At 41.3% G+C, this 19775-nt stretch overlaps 2 protein-coding genes across 2 annotated transcripts in view; both read left to right on the top strand.

Moving 5' to 3' along the window:
- LOC104098806 (uncharacterized) overlaps positions 1-19775 on the top strand; it is a 52659-nt gene that overhangs the window by 8836 nt on the left and 24048 nt on the right. The window lies entirely within an intron of this gene.
- LOC138892955 (uncharacterized) lies at positions 2594-3289 on the top strand. Its single transcript, XM_070176716.1, has one exon. It carries the CDS (start codon positions 2594-2596, stop codon positions 3287-3289), a length of 696 nt encoding a protein of 231 aa, XP_070032817.1.

The following is a 19775-nucleotide window of genomic DNA, read 5'->3' as shown; positions in this document are numbered from 1 at the left end:
TACATCTTTTCATCTTTACTCTATATTTTAATTATGCAAAATATTTGGGATATTGTTACTATGAGTATGAGTATCTAAATTCCTAATCTAGGGTTTTGATGGAACCTATTGAAGGATGATTTTCTTGTTACGTTAATATAGATTTGCCGTAGTATTTTCTCTATTTGTTCAACTATATTATTTTTGTAGTTGATTGAAGGGCTCTCGATTAGCTGTGCCTATTTAGTATGTATTACTCATGAGAGAGTGTATATTTAGGTAGTTGTTGAACAACATCACTCCTAAACGTATATGAGGGATCAATACGGAGGTTTAAAGGTGGGTTTAGGGATAACGAAATCTTGATGCGATCTGAGTGAGCTATACTTAATGCCAGCTAGCGTAATTCGGGAGAATATGCCTAGTAAATTGTGATAATTACTCGGGAGAGAGTTACGACAGTTAGAGTGCTCATGGTCGATAGAGAAGACTTAGGCAAATTTGTAGAAAATGTAGCGGAAAAGATTCCAACAATAAGGGAAATCACAACCTTAGATCATTCCAATTCTTATTTACAACCCGTTCATAGTGAGTTGTTAATTATTACATTTTCATTACGTAATATTTAGTTAATAAAACCCAATCTGTTACTTAAATATTTCTGAAGATTGATTGTGTGAATTTGTGCGAGTCTAGTAGCTGTGTTTGATAGGTTAATTCCTTGTGGGATTCGACTCCGGACTTATTAGTTGGAATATATTTACAACGACCGCTTAGTCCTTTTTATAAGGCATAATTGGGCATGATCAAATTTTGGCATCGTTGCCGGGGAATTAACGGTATTAATTGCAGCTAAAAAAAGTGCTAGAATTCTTAGTGTAGTCAATTTTCTCCATTATAAACCAAATATATTGAAATTTTAACATTTGTAGTCTTGGGTGTTACAGGTGCATGCCTAGGAATTACTCAAGAACTGGTGAATTGCTTGAAACGATATCAGATCCTGAGAAAGTTTTCAAGGCACTAAATCATGAAAACAAGAGAAGCAAACAACAACGAAACTCGAGAGAACAAATTGAACCAAACATGGGTGACGGAATAGAAAATCCAATAAACAACAGAAACAATGAGAATGAACCAAACATTCGGGGTGTGGTGCCTCTTGTACCAGAAACAACATTATATGATTGGGCACATCCCACCATCGATAATCTGACAACCGCAATTACAGTCCCTCAGATATAAGCAGAATCATTCCAAATCACAAATAACATGATACATTTGTTGCAGAACAAGGGACTGTTCTCAGGGTCACACATTGAAGATCCTCAGCAGCTCCTGAAGTATTTTCTGTCAATATGTTTAACGCAAAGGCAACCTAACGTAACACCGGATGCAATAAAGCTTTTGTTGTTCCCATTCTCGATGACAGGAGAAGCTCAGACTTGGCTTAATTCACTCCCCATAAATTCCATCACTACTTGGGAGGAATTAGTCAAGCAATTTTTGAACAGATTCTACCCACCATATAAAATTGCCCAACAGATTGATGATATATTGAGCTACAGGCAGAGACCAACAGAATCACTACATGAAATGTGGGAGAGGTTCAAGGGCATGCTGGTTAAGTGTCCACATCATGGTATTCCAGATCAGATGTTGGGACAGAGATTCTACATGGGACTGGCTGACAGCTTAAAGGCCAATGTTGATGCTTCAGCAGGTGGAGCATTTTTGAGATGTAGACTGGCTGACAGCTTAAAGGCCAATGTTGATGCTTCAGCAGGTGGAGCATTTTTGAGTAAAACATTCGCAGAATGCAAGATCCTACTTGATAAGATGGCACAAAACTCATGATGGATGACTAGAGCCTCCACAATCACTCCGGTAGTTCACTCAGTGGCGTTGGACCCAAACAACTCCATAGATGAGAATGTGGCACTCTAATGACACAAATGAGTATCCTCACCAAAAAGATTGATGAATTAGGTCAGAAGCAGCAGGTTCACATAGTTGACACAACTAATGGGGGCTTATGTACACCATGCATTAACCAACCATATGTTTGCTCGTGGAGGGCGGAAGGTGACAACTAGCGATATCATGAAGATATGAATTATGTAGCCAACTATGGGGGACATAGGCAAGGTGGTCTGAATTGGGATCAACATAATCAACAATATAGACCAACGCAGCAGCAGTACAATAACAACAACAATTCTGGAGCTATGCGACCAATGGGTCAAGTTGCGCCTTACCCAAGGCAACATGGCTACATCCAGCAAAATCAGCAGCTGACTTATCAACAACCTCAATAACAACAGATTATAAGACCAGATGATGGGTTTACTAAACTTGAGGGAATGTTGGACAGCAACAACAGAATGCTGCAACAATTGATTGGGTCCACAGGAAAATGCAACAGAGGGTAGACTCGCATGAATCAGCGATAAAGGGTATTGAGATTCAATTAGGACAGATTTCTATGGCCCTAAACAATCGTCCCCAAGGAACGTTACCTGTAGATACACAAGTCAATCCAAAAGAATAGGGCCCGAAACAGCTTATGGAAGTGAGTCTACGAAATGGTAGAGACCTAGATCTGGAGTAAAAGATGGCTCACGAAAGCCGGCCTACTGAAACACTTGTGCCTGTCCCCATTGAGATAGATGACTTAACATGGTTGACAGAGGTGACAGTACAACATGCACCAACCGAAACAAGCAAAGAAAAAGAAGTCGCGAAGGAAACTGAGTCTGAGCAAGAGAAGGCAGCAGAAACAGTGCCAGAGCAGGTTCAAAATCAAACCACATTAAAGAAGCGGCCTCCAGCACCTTTCCCCCAAAGATTGGCCAAATGTAAAAAAGATGGGCAATATAAGAAATTCTTGGAGATGTTGAAGCAAATTCAGGTAAACATTCCATTGATTGATGCCTTAAAGGAAATGCCTGGTTATGCAAAAATGATGAAGGACTTGATGTCTCGTAAGTTTGACTTTCAAGACTTGGCCACAATTATACTAACTCAGATATGTAGTGTTGTTGTGACAAGACCCATAGCTGAGAAGTTATCTGATCCAGGGAGTTTCACAATCCCATGCACTATAGGCAACTATGCATTTGCTAAGGCACTCTGTGATTTGGGGGCAAGCATAAACTTGATGCCCTTGACTATCTACAAAAGGTTAGGCATTGGAAGAGATAGACCCACGTCTATGCTGTTACAGCTGGCTGATCGGACAGTGAAGAGGCCCTCTGGTATCCTTGATGATATATTAGTACAGGTGGGGAAGTTTGTTTTCCCAGCATAGTTTTTCATTTTAGACTGCCGGGTTGACGAGGAGATTCCCATAATTTTGGGAAGGCCATTCTTGGTCACTGGGAGAGCCCTAATTGACTGTGAAACTGGAGAGCTAAAGATGAGATTAAATAATGAAGAGATAACATTTATGCAGAAATCTATGCGGCGACCCAGTGAGTTTGCTAATTGCTCTCTGATAGAAGCTATGGATGTGATCTTGGAGGAGGAAGATGAGACTCTGAATGCAAAAGACCCTCTAGCAGCATGCCTCATGAACTTAGAAGAAATGAATGGTGAAAACTTGGCAGAGTGGGTTTTGGCTCTTGAAGGGCGAGGGTACTGGAAAAGAGAGCTGGTGTTCGAGCCCTTACACTTAGAAGAAAGAAAAACACCTCCAGCTAAGCCGTCAATTGAAGAGCCACCATAGTTGGAACTAAAATCGTTACCTTCTCACCTCAGGTACACTTTCTTGGGACCTAAATCCACTTTACCTGTTATTATGTCATCCAGTTTGTTAGATGTGCGGGCAGAACAACTTTTGCAGGTGTTAATGGAATGCAAGACTGCAATTGGTTGGACCATTGCAGATATTATGGGGATCAGCCCAACATTTTGTATGCATAAGATTCTATTAGAAGATGGGCACAAACCTTCCAGAGAACATCAAAAAAGGCTAAACCCCAACATGAAAGAAGTGGTGAAGAAAGAAGTGATCAAGTGGTTAGATGTGGGAATCATCTTCCCAATCTCTGACAGTAACTGGGTTAGCCCAGTTCAGTGTGTGCCAAAGAGGGGTGGAATGACTGTAGTGCCCAATGATAATAATGAGTTGATCTCAACTCGTACAGTTACGGGTTGGCGAATTTGTATGGATTATCGAAAACTGAACACAGCTACCCGGAAAGACCATTTTCCTTTACCATTCATTGACCAAATGTTGGATAGACTGGCAGAGAGGTCTCACTTCTGCTTTTTGGATGGGTATTCGGGGTACAATCAAATTTCCATAGCCCCTGAGGATAGAGAAAAGACATCATTCACTTGCCCATATGGCATCTTTGCCTTTAGGAGAATGCCGTTTGGCCTATGCAATGCACCGGCCACCTTTCAGAGGTGTATGTTAGACATTTTCACTGACATGGTTGAAGATATTATGGAAGTCTTTATGGATGATTTCTCTGTGGTAGGGGATTCGTTCGAAGACTGTCTGCACAATTTAAGAAGAGTGTTGAAAAGGTGTGTGGAGACAAATTTAGTGCTGAACTGGGAGAAGTGCCATTTTATGGTACAAGAAGGCATAGTGCTGGGGCATCGAGTGTCCAGTAAGGGTATTGAGGTTGACCATGCTAAGGTTGAGGTGATTGAGAAGTTGCCACCGCCCACTTTAGTTAAGGCAGCAAGAAGTTTCCTCGGTAACGCCGGGTTCTACAGGCGATTTATAAAGGATTTCTCTAAAATTGCTAACTCCTTGAAAAGGATCATTCTTTTGTGTTCTCTAATGACTGCAGGTTAGCATTTGCGGAGCTGAAAAGGAGACTAGTGATTGCACCAATCATCGTCTCACCCAACTGGGAGCAACCATTTGAGCTCATGTGTGATGCGAGTGACTATGCTATAGGAGCAGTCTTGGGGCAGCGGAAGGACAAACTGGTACACCCAATTTACTATGCAAGCAAAATGCTAAGTGGTGAACAACTCAATTATACCGTGACTGAGAAAGAGATGTTGGCTGCGCTGTTTGCATTCGACAAATTCAGGTCTTATTTGATTGGTTCAAAAGTGATTGTTTATACTGACCATGCAGCACTTAGGTACCTGATAGCAAAGAAGGGGTCAAAGCCACGCTTGATCCGTTAGGTTCTTTTGCTACAAGAATTTGATTTGGAGATCCGCGATAGAAAAGGGGCAGAGAACCAAGTGGCAGACCACCTTTCAAGGTTGGAGGGAGCTAAAAAGAAAGTCGAGGTAGAAGATATAACTAAGACATTCCCATATGAACAATTGCTAGCAGTGACATTGGAGGAAGCGCCATGGTATGAATACATTGCAAACTACCTGGCAAGCGGTATTGTCCCCTATGATCTTTCCTCTGTTCAAAAGAAAAAGTTCTTTCGTTACTGTCACATGTATTATTGGGATGAGCCTTACATGTTCAGGATTTGTGTTGATATCATGATCCGGAGATGTATCCCCGAGATAGACCAATCTTCTGTTTTGCAGGCTTGTCATGCATCACCATATGGTGGCCACTTCGAAGGAGTAAGGATCGCCGCGAAAGTGCTGGAATCGGGTTTATACTGGCCGATAGTGTTCAAAGATGCACACTTATGGGTGAAAGGTTGTGACGAATGCCAAAGAACTGGGAATATTTCCCGCCAACATGAGATACCTATGAACCCAATTCAAGAGGTAGAAGTGTTTGACGTGTGGGGAATCGATTTCATGGGGCCTTTCATAAGCTCATATAGTAACAAATACATACTCGTAGCTGTAGACTACGTGTCGAAATGGGTGGAGGCTGCAGCGCTCCCGACAAAATGATGCTAAGGGGGTAATTGGTGTTTTGAGAAAGAACATATTCACCCGATTTGGCACTCCAAGGGCGATAATTAGTGACGGAGGCACTCACTTCTGCAATCGAGCCTTCACAAAGTTATTAGAAAAGTATGGTGTACGTCACAAAGTTGCCACCCCATATCATCCACAAACGAGTGGGAAAGTAGAAGTGTCGAACAGAGAGATAAAGAGTGTTTTGACAAAGACTGTGAATGCTACAAGAACGGATTGGGCAAGAAAGTTAGATGATGCACTCTGGGCCTATCGTACCGCTTTCAAAACTCCGATTGGTATGACGCCATATAAATTGGTATTTGGGAAGGCATGTTACCTACCAGTGGAGTTGGAATATAGAGCTTTATGGGCACTGCGACAGTTGAATCTTGATATAGAAGTTACGGGCACAAGTAGAGTCACAGAGCTGCACGAGCTTGATGAATTTTGTTACCACGCTTTTGAGAGCACAAGATTATACAAGGAGAGAATAAAAATAATGCACGATAAAAATATTCTTGAGCGGAGTTTTAAACTCGGAGATAAGGTATTGCTATACAACTCGAGGTTGAGGTTATTCTCGGGTAAGTTAAAGTCAAGATGGTCGGGACCATTTAGTGTGGTGGAGATTCACCCCACCGGAGCCATAGAGATTGCTGCATCAAATGACTCTCGCACGTTTAGAGTCAATGGGCACAGGTTAAAACATTATTTGGGCATGGAAGATGCGAAGGTAGTGTTGGTGACTCATTTGCTTAAGCCACCAAGGTTAAGCGAGCCTTAAGTGCAATTATCTGCGTCGTGCCACGACGTTAAATCAGGCGCTTGTTGGGAGGCAAACCAATTCGTAGTTGAATTTTAGTGTAGTTAGAATTTTTCCTTTTTTGTTGTTGTTGTTGTTGTTGTTGTTGTTGTTGTTGTTGTTGTTGTTGTTTTGTTTTTAGGTACTAACAAGTTTGCAGGCGAGTTGGGCAAGTCGAACAGGGTTTCAGCATCACCTGACACACCAGGCGTTGGGGCTGGCGACGCCTGGCTAACGCCAGGTATTGCTTGGCCTTAGGCTGGCGACGCCTGGCTAACGCCAGAGTCTACTTGGCCTTAGGCTGGCGACGCCTGGCTAACGCCAGGGTCTGCTTGGCCTTAGGCTGGCGACGCCGGGCTAACGCCAGGTACTAGGCTAGGCGACTCTAGGTAAGTTATTTCGGCCCAGTTTAAGTTATTTTAGTCGAACCTCCTCACATTACACACCCTAAACACTGAACATAATACAAACAACCCTAACCTCACTTAAACCAAAAACACATCAAGCTTTAGGAAAGAAATTCACAAGCACACACATCTTCTCATCATCGTTGCTCTCAACCAAACACACTGCATGAATTGCCCTCACCCACAAACACTCAACAACACATTGCCATAGTGGTCTCCCCCATCCCATTGAAGTCAAGTTTAATCTTGCTATTCTTTCACACTAATCAGAAATTCTCAGGCAGCTTCCTCCTCTCAAAAGCTTCAAAGGTATGATTTAGTCTCTTTCCTTAGTAATTTCGAGAGAGGTACAAGTATACAATTACACACAAAAATTAGTGGTTGTTCTTCATTGTGGTATTGAGTTTGTGTGCCCCAACCCCATGAAACCTCATAGGAATGGTGCTGCGATTATGACAACATGTGGTAGTACGGAACCCCCAAGCCGATTTGGGAGGATGAGGAAATCCCTCATGTCCATAAGAAATTCCATGGCGCTAATGCATGTTAAGTGTTTGATATAATGCCTCAATGGCATTCCTTGTCCCCATTGGAGCCCGAGTCTCCGGGATTAATAGACTAGTGTTATGACGTCATACACCGCGATAAAATCTTAAGTGTGGGGTGGCTCGCGGGTAGCCCATGTATTGTTCTTTGATTCTAATATTAAGAAAAGATGAGGTGAAGTCAGAGTAACCTCGGAAAGTCGGGAAAAATTATGTGTGTAGTGTGTAATGCAGTTTTATCTGACTACTGCTTATTTGTGTAGGAATAACGATTCCTCCCAGAAAAGACACAGGCAAAGCCAAGGCTACTTCCACTGTGCCGGCTAAAGTAAAGGCGACCTTAGCACCTCCCCCAAAGAAGAGAAAATGGGGGGGGGGGGAGCTACCTCCAATCTAAGTGGAGTACAAGATGTGGCAACTATAGCAGCTATGCGTCAACAACCACAAGGCCAACGGGAGTTTGGTATCAACAGCATACCACCACATACTAAGGATTGGTACATGCGTTGTAGGCCTAAACATGTACACCCGGAAGCAGCTATCAATGAACGCAGCTTGAAAGTAAAGTATCAGGCAACTTGGAGGGGCATTCAGGATATGGGGTTGAGCTATGTATTCAAGAACACAGGGAACATTAATCTCAACTTAGTCCGAAAATTCTATGCAGGGTTTGATTTGCAGAGTACTGAACAGTTGGTGCCGATTCGTGGGCGATTGATAGATTTTTCACCCACGGCCATATGTAACTTTTTAGGTGCTCCGGATGTTCCTGTGGAGCCATTGGACCACTTCATTCGCCGGCCTACATATAGAGAGTTGAGACACATGCTTTGTAGTGCCGATTCTACGGCAACATGGGTCCGGGATAAGATAACTAATCGGCACAAGAGGTTTCCCAAGAAGAAGGTGAGGGCGAAGGCTCAAGTGTGGCTTAAATTGATAAATGCACGACTCCTACAGTGCAATCATGACACACTCATTAGCCGTGAGAGGACCTGTGTACTCTACTTCCTCATGACGGGTCAAAGGGTAAATGCGGGTCATCTGATCCGCTACCAGATGTCTGTAGTCAAAATGAGTAAAAAGATAGATCGAATGCCATTTGCCAATTTTCTAACTCAGTACTTAAGACACGAGGAGGTTGAGGAGGAGCCAGAGTTTGACCACACCATTGATCAGCCCCTACGACAAATGGACATCACTAGCCTCCGACTGAAAGAAGAGACTGCCATGACATCGTTGACAAGTACCGAGCGCAACGCTCGGGATGATAGTCTTCTAGCCTATCTCTATGGGATGATGGATTTGCAGCTAAGGATAGGAGGTTGACAGGCCACATCTGAGGAGAGGACTGAATTGGAGCACCGGTACCCGCTCAATGCTAATGCCCGGAAGCTGGTTGGGTTAGGAGATGGATACAGACTCCCCAATGATGAGGATATCAACACACCGGAGAAGTATAAAGCTGAGCCAGAGCAATCAAATGGTGAGGGAGATGTTGATGATGATGAGGAGGACGAACATGATGAGGAATGGAGAGCATCAGAGGATGAAGACGTTGCTTGATCAGGGAGTTTCTTTACACCCTCCTCATTTTTCATGTTTTGTCATTTTGTGCATTCACCGAGGACAATGCATGATCTAAGTGTTGGGTGGGGACTTGTACATGGTTAATTTTAGTCATTTAGTTATTTAGTGTTAATTGTTTTAGTGCCGTTATTAAAAAAAAAAAAGTTGGACTCATCCCGACGATGGATCTCCCAGACAGTTTTCTTGAGGGAAGTAAGTCAAAAGAAAATACCATAAAGATTTTTCGTGTGCAGGTATTGTAGTAATTCCCCCTTGGTTTTTCTTTGGGCCGCGGTTTTTTTCTAGGGGCTTTTAGTTGAACCGGGCGTAGTTAGTTCTAATTTTTAGGAGTAGGAACCACGAAGCTATGCATTTAATTGTAGCAATATCTCTTAGCTTTGTTATGCCTTGAGAATAGTTAGTACTATGGTTGTGACGCTTAGGCTCGATTTTTGACTCTCGCATAAGTACCTATATTCGTAGATTCCTAATTTTGCTTAACTGCTTTGACTGGAGTGTCACGATGAAACCAATCCTGAGTGAGTTATGTGCCATGCGTGTGTGAGTTTTGTATGTATTCTGTGCATTGCATTTGATGTCTAGAACTTTCCTTGTGTGTGTGCAAAGCGAAATAGTAGTCTTGTTCAGTCTGAGAAGTGATATAGGCATTTCTTTGTTAAGCCAGATATATATAGTTTACCCACCTAAAAGTTATGTAACGTAGTTAACCCCTTTGAGCCTGTAATCCTGTTTCTTTGGAAACCACACTACAAGCCTTACCCAGTTGTTTGAATTAATCATCTATTTGAACCTTTTCACCTCTAATGAGCACTGGAATTATTATGAACTTTGTAAAAGTTAAAGTGTGGGGTGGTTGGTTTGGTTTTTGAGTGGAACTAATGAAATAAGGAGAAAGGTGAACTGTTTTGAAAAAGTAAGAGCCGCTTGAACTGAAAAAGAAAGAAAAAGAAAAAAAATAGTTGTATTGCTGGGAAAAAGAATATTCTTTGTTAAGTGGCGACTCTTAATGTAATTATGTGTAAAGAAATATGGGGCAATATAAATTGAAGTGAAGGTGGAATGTTTGGTTTGGCACAAGTATGGTATGTGTGTTAAAGTATATGTATTAAAGTGCTTAAAGGAGGTGTAGTCACTCATATCCAAATGTATCATACCCGACCCGCAGCCTACATTACAACCAATGAAAGTCCTACTTGATCTTAGACTGAATGAACTCGATTAGTAGAGTATTACACTACGGGCAAGCCTATGGTGCATCATTTGTGGCATATGAATGTTATTTCTGAGAGCGAGTGAATTTTGTCTATCTTGAGTTCCTATGTTCTTAAAATTCAGTGTGTGGAACTAAGCTCTTTGATTGGGTGAGGGCACATGATTCGTAAAGGAAAGGTAATGTTGTTGACATCCATGTCACAGTAAGTAAGTGAATTGTGAATAAGGCATGGTATTTGTGAGTCAAATCTTGAGGCGAGGATGTCACACTTGTGTGCTTAAACTATTTTAAAAATTCTTGGTGTAATGAGTTAGGAGAATTGCTTTAAAAGGTCATATCTATAAGTGTAGTTTGATTGTTCGAGGACGAGAAATGTTTAAGTGTGGGGTATTGATGTGTGGCTATAATTCCATAGTTTCGTACATTATGTGCCTTGCATTTTACATGCTTTAATGATAAATTACACTTTATTTGCGCATAATGGAGTTTATTTTATGTGTAGGTGAATTGGAGATGAAAGTAGAGTAGAAGGGTTACTTAAACGTTGAAAGTATGCTCGAGAACAGTGAAAAGGAGAGACCTGGCGAGGCCAGCCAAAGGCCAGGCTGGACCAGGCTTTAGCCTGGCGAGGCCAGCCTAAGGCCAGGATGAACCAGGCTTTAGCCTGGCAAGGCCAGCCAAATTCCAGGCATTAGGCTGGCGACGCCAGGCCTAACGCCAGGTCCAATCCGAGTTTTGAAGACTTAATTCGTTCCGGGTTTGACTAGGACTCGGCCCAAACGTTTAGGGTTTCTTCTACACATATAAATAGACCTAAAACACCACTTGGAAGAACGTTTTTTTTTCAGCAGCCAAGGGACTTGGACAAGCAGAGGCAAGAAGAACTGGTGGAATCAACTCTTGGGAGTTAGAATCTTCATTTCTACATCTTTTCATCTTTATTCTGTATTTTAATTATGCAAAATATTTGGGATATTGTTACTATGAGTAGGAGTATCTAAATTCCTAATCTAGGGTTTTGATGGAACCTATTGAAGGATGATTTTCTTGTTACGTTAATATAGATTTGCCGTAGTATTTTCTCTATTTGTTCAACTATATTATTTTTGTAGTTGATTGAAGGGCTCTCGATTAGCTGTGCCTATTTAGTATGTATTACTCATGAGAGAGTGTATATTTAGGTAGTTGTTGAACAACATCACTCCTAAACGTATATGAGGGATCAATACGGAGGTTTAAAGGTGGGTTTAGGGATAACGAAATCTTGATGCGATCTGAGTGAGCTATACTTAATGCCAGCTAGCGTAATTCGGGAGAATATGCCTAGTAAATTGTGATAATTACTCGGGAGAGAGTTACGACAGTTAGAGTGCTCATGGTCGATAGAGAAGACTTAGGCAAATTTGTAGAAAATGTAGCGGAAAAGATTCCAACAATAAGGGAAATCACAACCTTAGATCATTCCAATTCTTATTTACAACCCGTTCATAGTGAGTTGTTAATTATTACATTTTCATTACGTAATATTTAGTTAATAAAACCCAATCTGTTACTTAAATATTTCTGAAGATTGATTGTGTGAATTTGTGCTAGTCTAGTAGATGTGTTTGATAGGTTAATTCTTTGTGGGGTTCGACTCCGGACTTATTAGCCGGAATATATTTACAACGACCGCTTAGTCCTTTTTATAAGGCATAGTTGGGCGTGATCAAGTAACACTATTATTAGAGTATAGATTAAGAGTACCATATGTTTGACACAGACTCTGCATTCCATACTCATTCTTTACCAAGAACAAATATTTTTCTATCTTAGAGCAATTACTTATAACAGAAATTTTGCAGCCAAAAGACAAAGTCTTAAAAACAAAACATTAAAATCACCAGAATTTTCGAAAGTATATGGACTTAATATTTGATTCAAAATATTGTAATGTAAGTAAATAAAGAGAAAATTAACATACTTTAGTGACTTGCTGCTAAAAATAGCTGTAATAATGGTTTAGAGTGTATAGGATAAAATTAGTTTACATTAAATGATCGAATGGAAACGTGACATGTGGAACCGAAGACAAGCAAAAAGTAAATTGTGTAGTAATTAGTACCGGGAACAATAACTGTGATTGACATCGGGTTGACCCCGAAGGGAATATGATCAACGTGAGCAGAATCAAATGCTTGTCATCGGTCAGCTGCCCATAAAGATACCAATATTAAAGACAATAGTCCCATTGTGTAGTCTATGAAAAAAAAAAGCTTATGGTAAGTTGTTTGTAACAGATATGGAGTTGTTTTGTCATGTTAATTTTCCCATTTACTAGTTTTACCTCTAGGAGTCTTAATTGGAATTTATTGTTTCATGATCAACCCTTATTTCCTATTTGACTCTTGTGTGCCTTTACTGAAGTTGTTGTCTCTTCGATTTCCATGATATCCTTTCCTAATTGCTTATCCTTAATTGAAATTATTATTATCTCTTCTGTAATTGTCTATCCTTATTTGAGGTTATGATTATCTTTTCTGTTGCTTATCCTTAATTGAATTGGCTGCATCTCTTTGTAATTGCTCAACCCTAAATGAAGTTTAGTTATCCTTTGTCGTAGGTGCCTCATCCTTATTTAGAATAACTTGTTACATAGTATTTATCCCTTATTGAGCCATTCTTATTGAGGCTAGTATTACCTATTGTGTTTATTCTTTCTGAGCTCGTTCTACCGCTTCTTTGTGATCCAAAGCACTTGAGTTGATTTACTTCTCGCATTCTCGTGTTGTTGTTGTTGTACTCAGTTTGTTGAGCCGAGGGCTATGCGTGGTTGTGGTATTGACACTGTTTAGATGAAATGTTGTGGAATATGATCACATGTTATGAAAGTCATTCTATTATGATGTTGTGTTTTTGGCCCGTGATATTATTAGGAGGTTTTGTTCGGGTGTTTGCACGAGGTTTCTGCCATGATAAGGTTACTATTGATACATGCACATACGGCGTGACAAGGCAAGCTATATATATATGGGTTTGCACATATGGCGAGACAAAGTGGGAACACTATTATGTGCGTGCGGCGAGATAAAGCAGGCATTTTACTTTATTATTGTGTACATGGCGAGACAAGGTGGGATATGTCAGGGTTTGATTTGTGATAACTTATGATGGCCTAGGGGCAGTGTTATTGTTGTTATTTGTGAAGTGGTGTGTCTACCCTGTGTGAGTTATACCGTGTACATTTCGTGGTAATTTCTTCTTATGTGCTATTCATTCTCTCTACTCTTACTTGTTGACTTGAGTTATGGTAGAATACTTGCACAAGTATACGCATACTTTATCACTGTATCGATTTAAGAAGAGGAACACTGATGCTACCGATCATTTGTATGTACTCCGTCTACTTGTCTTATATGTGAGATTGGTTCTATTGGCACGTGTGTCGTCCGCGCGGTTATCAGTTGTAATGAGGGCACAAGATGCCAAGTGATTATTGGTACTAAAGCGGTTATTCTTATCAAGTTGCTACTTATCTTTTCTTTATTTGTTTTTCACCGGATTTAAACTGTGTCCAACTTACTCTATTGTGTTATTACTTGTGGTGTCTCGCTCCTAATTGTTGCTTCTAATTCCTATTGTAAGCACCGTATTATTGTTGTTATTATGCGTAATTCTGTAGAGATAATGTACTATGTTAGTTTTATACCTATACTTGTTCAGGTTATCTAGTCTAATAGGTGTATTGACTGTCCCTCGTCACTACTCTACTGAGGTTAGTCTTGATAGTTATTGGGTACCGTTGTGGTGTACTCATACTACACTTCTGCATATTTTTGTGCAGATCAAGGTAATTCGGAGTCAGTCGATCACTAGCCATCTGTATGGATCTTGCTGTGGAGACTCAAGGAAAACCTGTTGTTGCGTTCACAAGCCTCAGAGTCACCTTCGATTTTTGTTCTTGCATGGCTTATCTCTATTTTGAACAGTTGTATTTAATGGTTTTGTAGCAAACTCAGTAGAGCTTATGACTTGTACTACCGGTTTTGAAAATTGTAAGTTGAGTAATAAGGTTTTATTTCCTAATTATTAATTGTTGGTCAAATTCTTATGTAGACTCAGTAAGTGTTAGGCTTACCTAGTCTTAGAAACTAGGTTCCGTCACGACATCATACAGAGGAAATTTTGGTCTTGACAAGTTGGTATCAGAGCTCTAGGTTCATAGGTGCTACGAGTCATAAGCGAGTTTTGTAAAGTCTTGCGGATCGGTACGGAGATGAATGTACTTATCTTTGAGAGGCTACAAAACTATTAGGACAGTTTCACTTCTTCATTGCCTATCGTGCGAGTTTATTGATCCCGAATTTTGAGTTTTTATCATTCTATTCTCTCACAGATGGTAAGGACACGAGCTATAGTTACTGATGACGCTACCCCCGAAGCAGGTGTCGCTAAGGATAGAGGCTGGCCAAGGAGGAGCACGTGCTACAGCTAGAGCACTTGTCAGAGCAGCAGTTGAGAAGCCACCAGTAGCTCATGTTGGGATACGGGCACCGGAGGCTCTTGTTGTTGCCCCCGGACTTCAGGAGACCTTAGCACAGTTCCTGAGCATGTTTGGTACATTGGCTCAGGCGGGTTGATTTCGGTTGCACCAACTACTTCACAGATCGGGGGAGGGACTCAGACTCCCGTCGCCCGTACTCCAGAGCAGCGAGTCCACATTGGTCAGGTTCCACGTGTCATGGCGACTCAGCCTATGGTCCCAGTTCAACCCATGGTTATGGTCGCAACATCTGAGGAAGAACAGCTTAGACTTGCAAGGTTCAAGAACTATAACCCTCCTACTTTTAGAGGTTTAGCTTCAGAGGGTGAACAAGGTTTTCTAGAGGAGTGTCACCGCATTATCCGTACTATGGGTATTGTGGAGATGAGTGGGGTTGCTTTTACTACGTTCCAGCTTAAAGGATAGGCATATTAGTGGTGGCGAGCATATGAGTTGGGTAGCCCGGCCGATGCAGCTTCACTTTTATAGGTTCAGTTTTCATAGATGTTCCTGAGAGAGTTTGTTCCTCAGACCCTTCGGAATGCATGGCGCGCGGAGTTTGAGCAGTTGTGCCAGGGCACTATGTCCATGTCATAGTATGTTGTTAGATTTAGTGATTTGTCCAGACATGCACCTGCTTTGGTCTCTACAATTAGAGAGCGAGTCTGTAGATTCATTGAAGGGCTCAGACATGATATCCGGTTCAGCATGGCACGGGAGTTGGAGTCAGATGCTCCATTTTAGTAGGTAGTAGAGATTGCCCGCTGATTTGAGGGCATGTGGGACCAGGAGAGAGAGGACAGGCGGGACTAGGAGAGAGAGAGAGAGAGAGGAAAGGCGAGGCCAGGAGAGAGAACAGGCGGGGTCAAGAGAGAGAGGACAGGGAGGCTAAGAGGTCTCGTAGACCGGAGAGATCTACTGGTCCTTATTTTGGAGGCAGGGTACGGCATGGTAGAGGCTTTGTGGGTCATCCAGTTCAGTTTGCACTTTAGGTTTCGCACGGTATTTCAGGTGCCCATGTGTCCCAGAGTACCCGTACAGCATAGTTTCTTCAACCATGTCATCAGAGAGGTTGCTTTGAGTGTGGAGATACCAGCCACATGGTGAGAGATTGTCTACACTCCGACAAATGTGTCACAATGAAGTATTCAGGATATGAGTTTGATTCCGGCTGTTGTTATCCCTGCACCGTCAGCTTGGGTTACAGGTCAGGCGAGTAGAGGGCACCCAAGAAGGGGAGGCCCGACCCATTGATGTGTTTCCTATAGTAGGCTTGAGGATGCTACACCAGATGATATCGTACATGTATAGTTTCGATTTGTTATAGAGGAGCATCATTCGTACTTTGTTTTGGTTCTGCTTATCGGGATGGGTCCTCTTATTTTGCTTCACATGTGAGTGAGTTTTGTGATTTAGTACTCTACTTATGTGTCTGTCCCTGTTGGGAGATTCTATAGTAGTAGCATGTGTCTACCGTTTTGTTTTTATTCATTATTGAGAGTTATGAGATTTTGAGTGACTTTATGTTCCTCATTTTGGTAGTTTTGATGTGATCTCTAGGTGATGGGTTACGATTTGTGATTTAGATGCTCTACCAATGTGAGAGTTCAGTATATGTTGTGATTTTATCTGTGGAATTGAATTAATTGAAGGTTTCGGATGGTGAGATGTGTATGCTACCTGCGATTCAGAGCTGAGGATAGGATCCTCGCATCTTTATATGATTTGATACGTCTGAACCGGGCTGCGGGCCGTAGTAGAGTTATATCAGGATGAGATCCTTGTGATTTGTTCATATACCTTGATTCTTCCTTGTTAAATTTATTCGTAATATGGTACTAATAGGGAGATGTGCCTGTCGGGCTTGTTTGATAGTTCTCTCGTGTGTTTCTCTTTGCATATTCAAACATATTTGTGTTGTGCTTATTGGGTTTTAGCTTGTGAGGGGTGTGACTAGGAGGCGTTAGATATAATTTGTTGATTCGGGTGAATAGTCGTGAGGTCTTCATGTTTATTGAATCGTTGTTAGTGTTGTGAAGGTTTGAAACGGGGTTTTAACGGATGTGAAGCTAATGGTCGGTGCTGGATTTGATTATGGACAGTTGATTGGCTAGGGTTATTTTTAAGGGAATATGTGTGATGTGTTACGTCGTGTGGTTGTGCCCTGTAGGCGTAGGCATAAGTTGTCGCAACTGGTTGAGGTTGGTACTGTGTATTGATGCAGGAATCAGGTCTTTTGGGAATGATGGGATGGTGAGAAATTTGGTTCTAAGGCTTATTGGTGTTGGCGGAAGGAACAAATGTCAGTTGAGATGGCGTCACCGGGCCTATGTTGATTTTGGGTGACGTGGGATCACCCGTGAGTGTATGTAGGATTAATACATTCAGTGATTGGATGACTTCTAGATGATTCTTGGCACGTTCGAGGACGAACGTTTGTTTAAGAGGGGGAGAATGTAATGACCCGACCGTTCATTTCGAGTATTAGCGCTCTGTTCAGTGGCTTAAGGTTTTGAGCACCTCCATATTATGTGTTATGGCATGTATGCATTGTCGAGTTTGGACTTCAGATGATTCTGGATTTGATGTGGTAGAAGGATTCGTGTTTTAGAATATTAAGCAGCAAGAGTTGACCGGAATTTGACTTTTTTGTAGACAACTCCGGAATGGAATTTTTATGATTCCAATAGTTTCGTATGGTGATTTGGACTTAGGCGTGTGTCCGGATTTGGATTTGGAGGTCTGTAGGGTAATTTGAAGCATTTCGGCAACAAATTGAAAAGTTGAGGTTGTTGGAATGTTGAGGGGTTTGACCGAGAGTTGACTTTGATGATATTGGGTTCGGAATGCAATTCCGAGAGTTGGAATAGCTCTATTATGTCATTTGGATCTTGCATGCAAATTTTGACGTCGTTCCGGTTTGATTTGATGTGTTTCGGCATGAGTTTTAAAAGTTGGAATATTCGAATTTTCATAAGTTCGATTCATGGTGCGATCCATAGTTCCGACGTTGTTTGTTGTGATTTGAGACCTCGAGGGGGTCCGTATTATGTTACGGGACTGGTTGGTATATTTTTACGGGGTCCCGAGTGGCTCGGGTGAGTTTCAGACGAGATTCAGACCGTTTAGAGCATGTTGAATGAACCTGGTTCTGGGAAGAACCTGGTGCAATCGCACCTGCGAAATTTTGACCGCATGTGCTTGCGGTATTCTGGTCGCTTCTGCAACAATGGCAATGGCCATGTCTTGCCACTTCTGCGGACATTTTCACGCAGGCGCGATGCCTCTTCTGCGGCTAGAAGATCGCACGTGCGATGGGCCTCGCTTCTGCGGCTTCATTTACGCTTCTGCGCAGTTACAAATGCGACGTAAAGTTTTGCAAGTGTGGTCCTTTGCCGGGCTGCCTTTCATCGCAAATGCGAGATTTATCTCGCAATTGCTAGAGCGCAGATGCGCTTCCTTGTCCGCAAATGCGGAAGTCCTGGGCATAATCATATAAGTCGAGGGTTTGGCCATGTTCTTAATATTTTGAGTTGTAGACCTCGGATTTGGGAGCTTTTTCGTGGGTATTTCAAGCAACTCATTGGGGTAAGTGTTCTCTACCTGAATCTTGTTATATTTCATTAATACATTGCTATTTTCATCAGTTAATTAGTGAATTAAGTTGGAAATTTGGGAAAAATTTGTAAAATCTTTCAAAATGTAAAATGATGATTTGAAGGACGAATTCAGGTAAAAAATTGATAATTTTGGTATGGTTGAACTCGATATCGAATGGGTGAATCGATTTTTGTAATTCTGGTCGGGTTTTAAGACGCGGGCCTGGGTTGACTCTTTGGAGCGATTTTTCAATTCTTAGCCAACTAAGATCACTATTTCATTATTTAAATTAGTTTCATATAGTTATAATTATAGTATTAAATTGTTTTGGCTAGATTCAAGTCGTTCGAAGTTGGAAATTGAGGAAAGTCCTACTAATTGATTGATTGAGCGTGTTTGAGGTAAGTATTTTGCTTAACTTTGTGTGGAGGAAACTACCCCTTAGGTATTGAGTCTTTGGTGCAAATTGTGTCATGTGAAGTCTGTGTACACTAGGTGACGAGTACGTGCCGGGCTTATTTGTGGAAAGTTGGCCTTTTAGGGCTCTTAGGTTCTTATGTTCATAAGATTTGAAGATTTTTTGTTATGTTAAGTTCCCCATTTACTAGTTTTACCTCTACGGGTCTTAATTGAAATTAATTACTTCATGCTCAACCCTTATTTCCTATTTGACTCTTGTATGTCTTAACTGAAGTTGTTGTCTCTTCGATTTCTATGATATCCTTTCCTAATTGCTTATCCTTAATTGAAATTATTATTATCTCTTCGTAATTGCTCAACCCTAAATGAAGTTTAGTTATCCTTTGTCGTAGTTGCCTCATCCTTATTTAGAATAATTGGTTACATAGTATTTCTCCCTTGTTGAGCCATTCTTATTAAGGCTAGTATTCCATAGTGTGTTTATTCTTTATGAGCTCGTTCTACCGCTTCTTTGTGATCCAAATCTCTTGAGTTGATTTACTTGTCGCATTCTCGTGTTGTTATTGTTGTTGTTGTTGTACTTAGTTTGTTGAGCCGAGGGCTATGCGCGGTTGTGGTATTGACACTATTTAGATGAAATGTTGTGGAATATGGGCACATGTTGTGAAAGTCATTCTATTATGATGTTGTGTTTTTGGAATGTGATATTGTTGGAGTTTTTGTTCAGGTGTTTGCACGAGGTTTCTGTCATGTTGTTATTACTATTGATATATGTACATGCGGCGTGACAAGGCGGGCTATATATATATGGGTTTGCGCATGTGGCGAGATAAGGTGGGAACATTAT

The sequence above is a fragment of the Nicotiana tomentosiformis genome, chromosome 5 (assembly GCF_000390325.3).
Source record: "Nicotiana tomentosiformis chromosome 5, ASM39032v3, whole genome shotgun sequence".
Taxonomy (NCBI): domain Eukaryota; kingdom Viridiplantae; phylum Streptophyta; class Magnoliopsida; order Solanales; family Solanaceae; genus Nicotiana; species Nicotiana tomentosiformis.
The sequence above is the reverse complement of the archived record's forward strand: the minus strand, read 5'-3'. Positions and strand labels throughout refer to the sequence as shown.

Excerpts from the sequence above, each read along its gene's own strand:
- LOC138892955 (XM_070176716.1), top strand. The coding sequence starts at position 2,594 with ATGGCTCACGAAAGCCGGCCTACTGAAACACTTGTGCCTGTCCCCATT.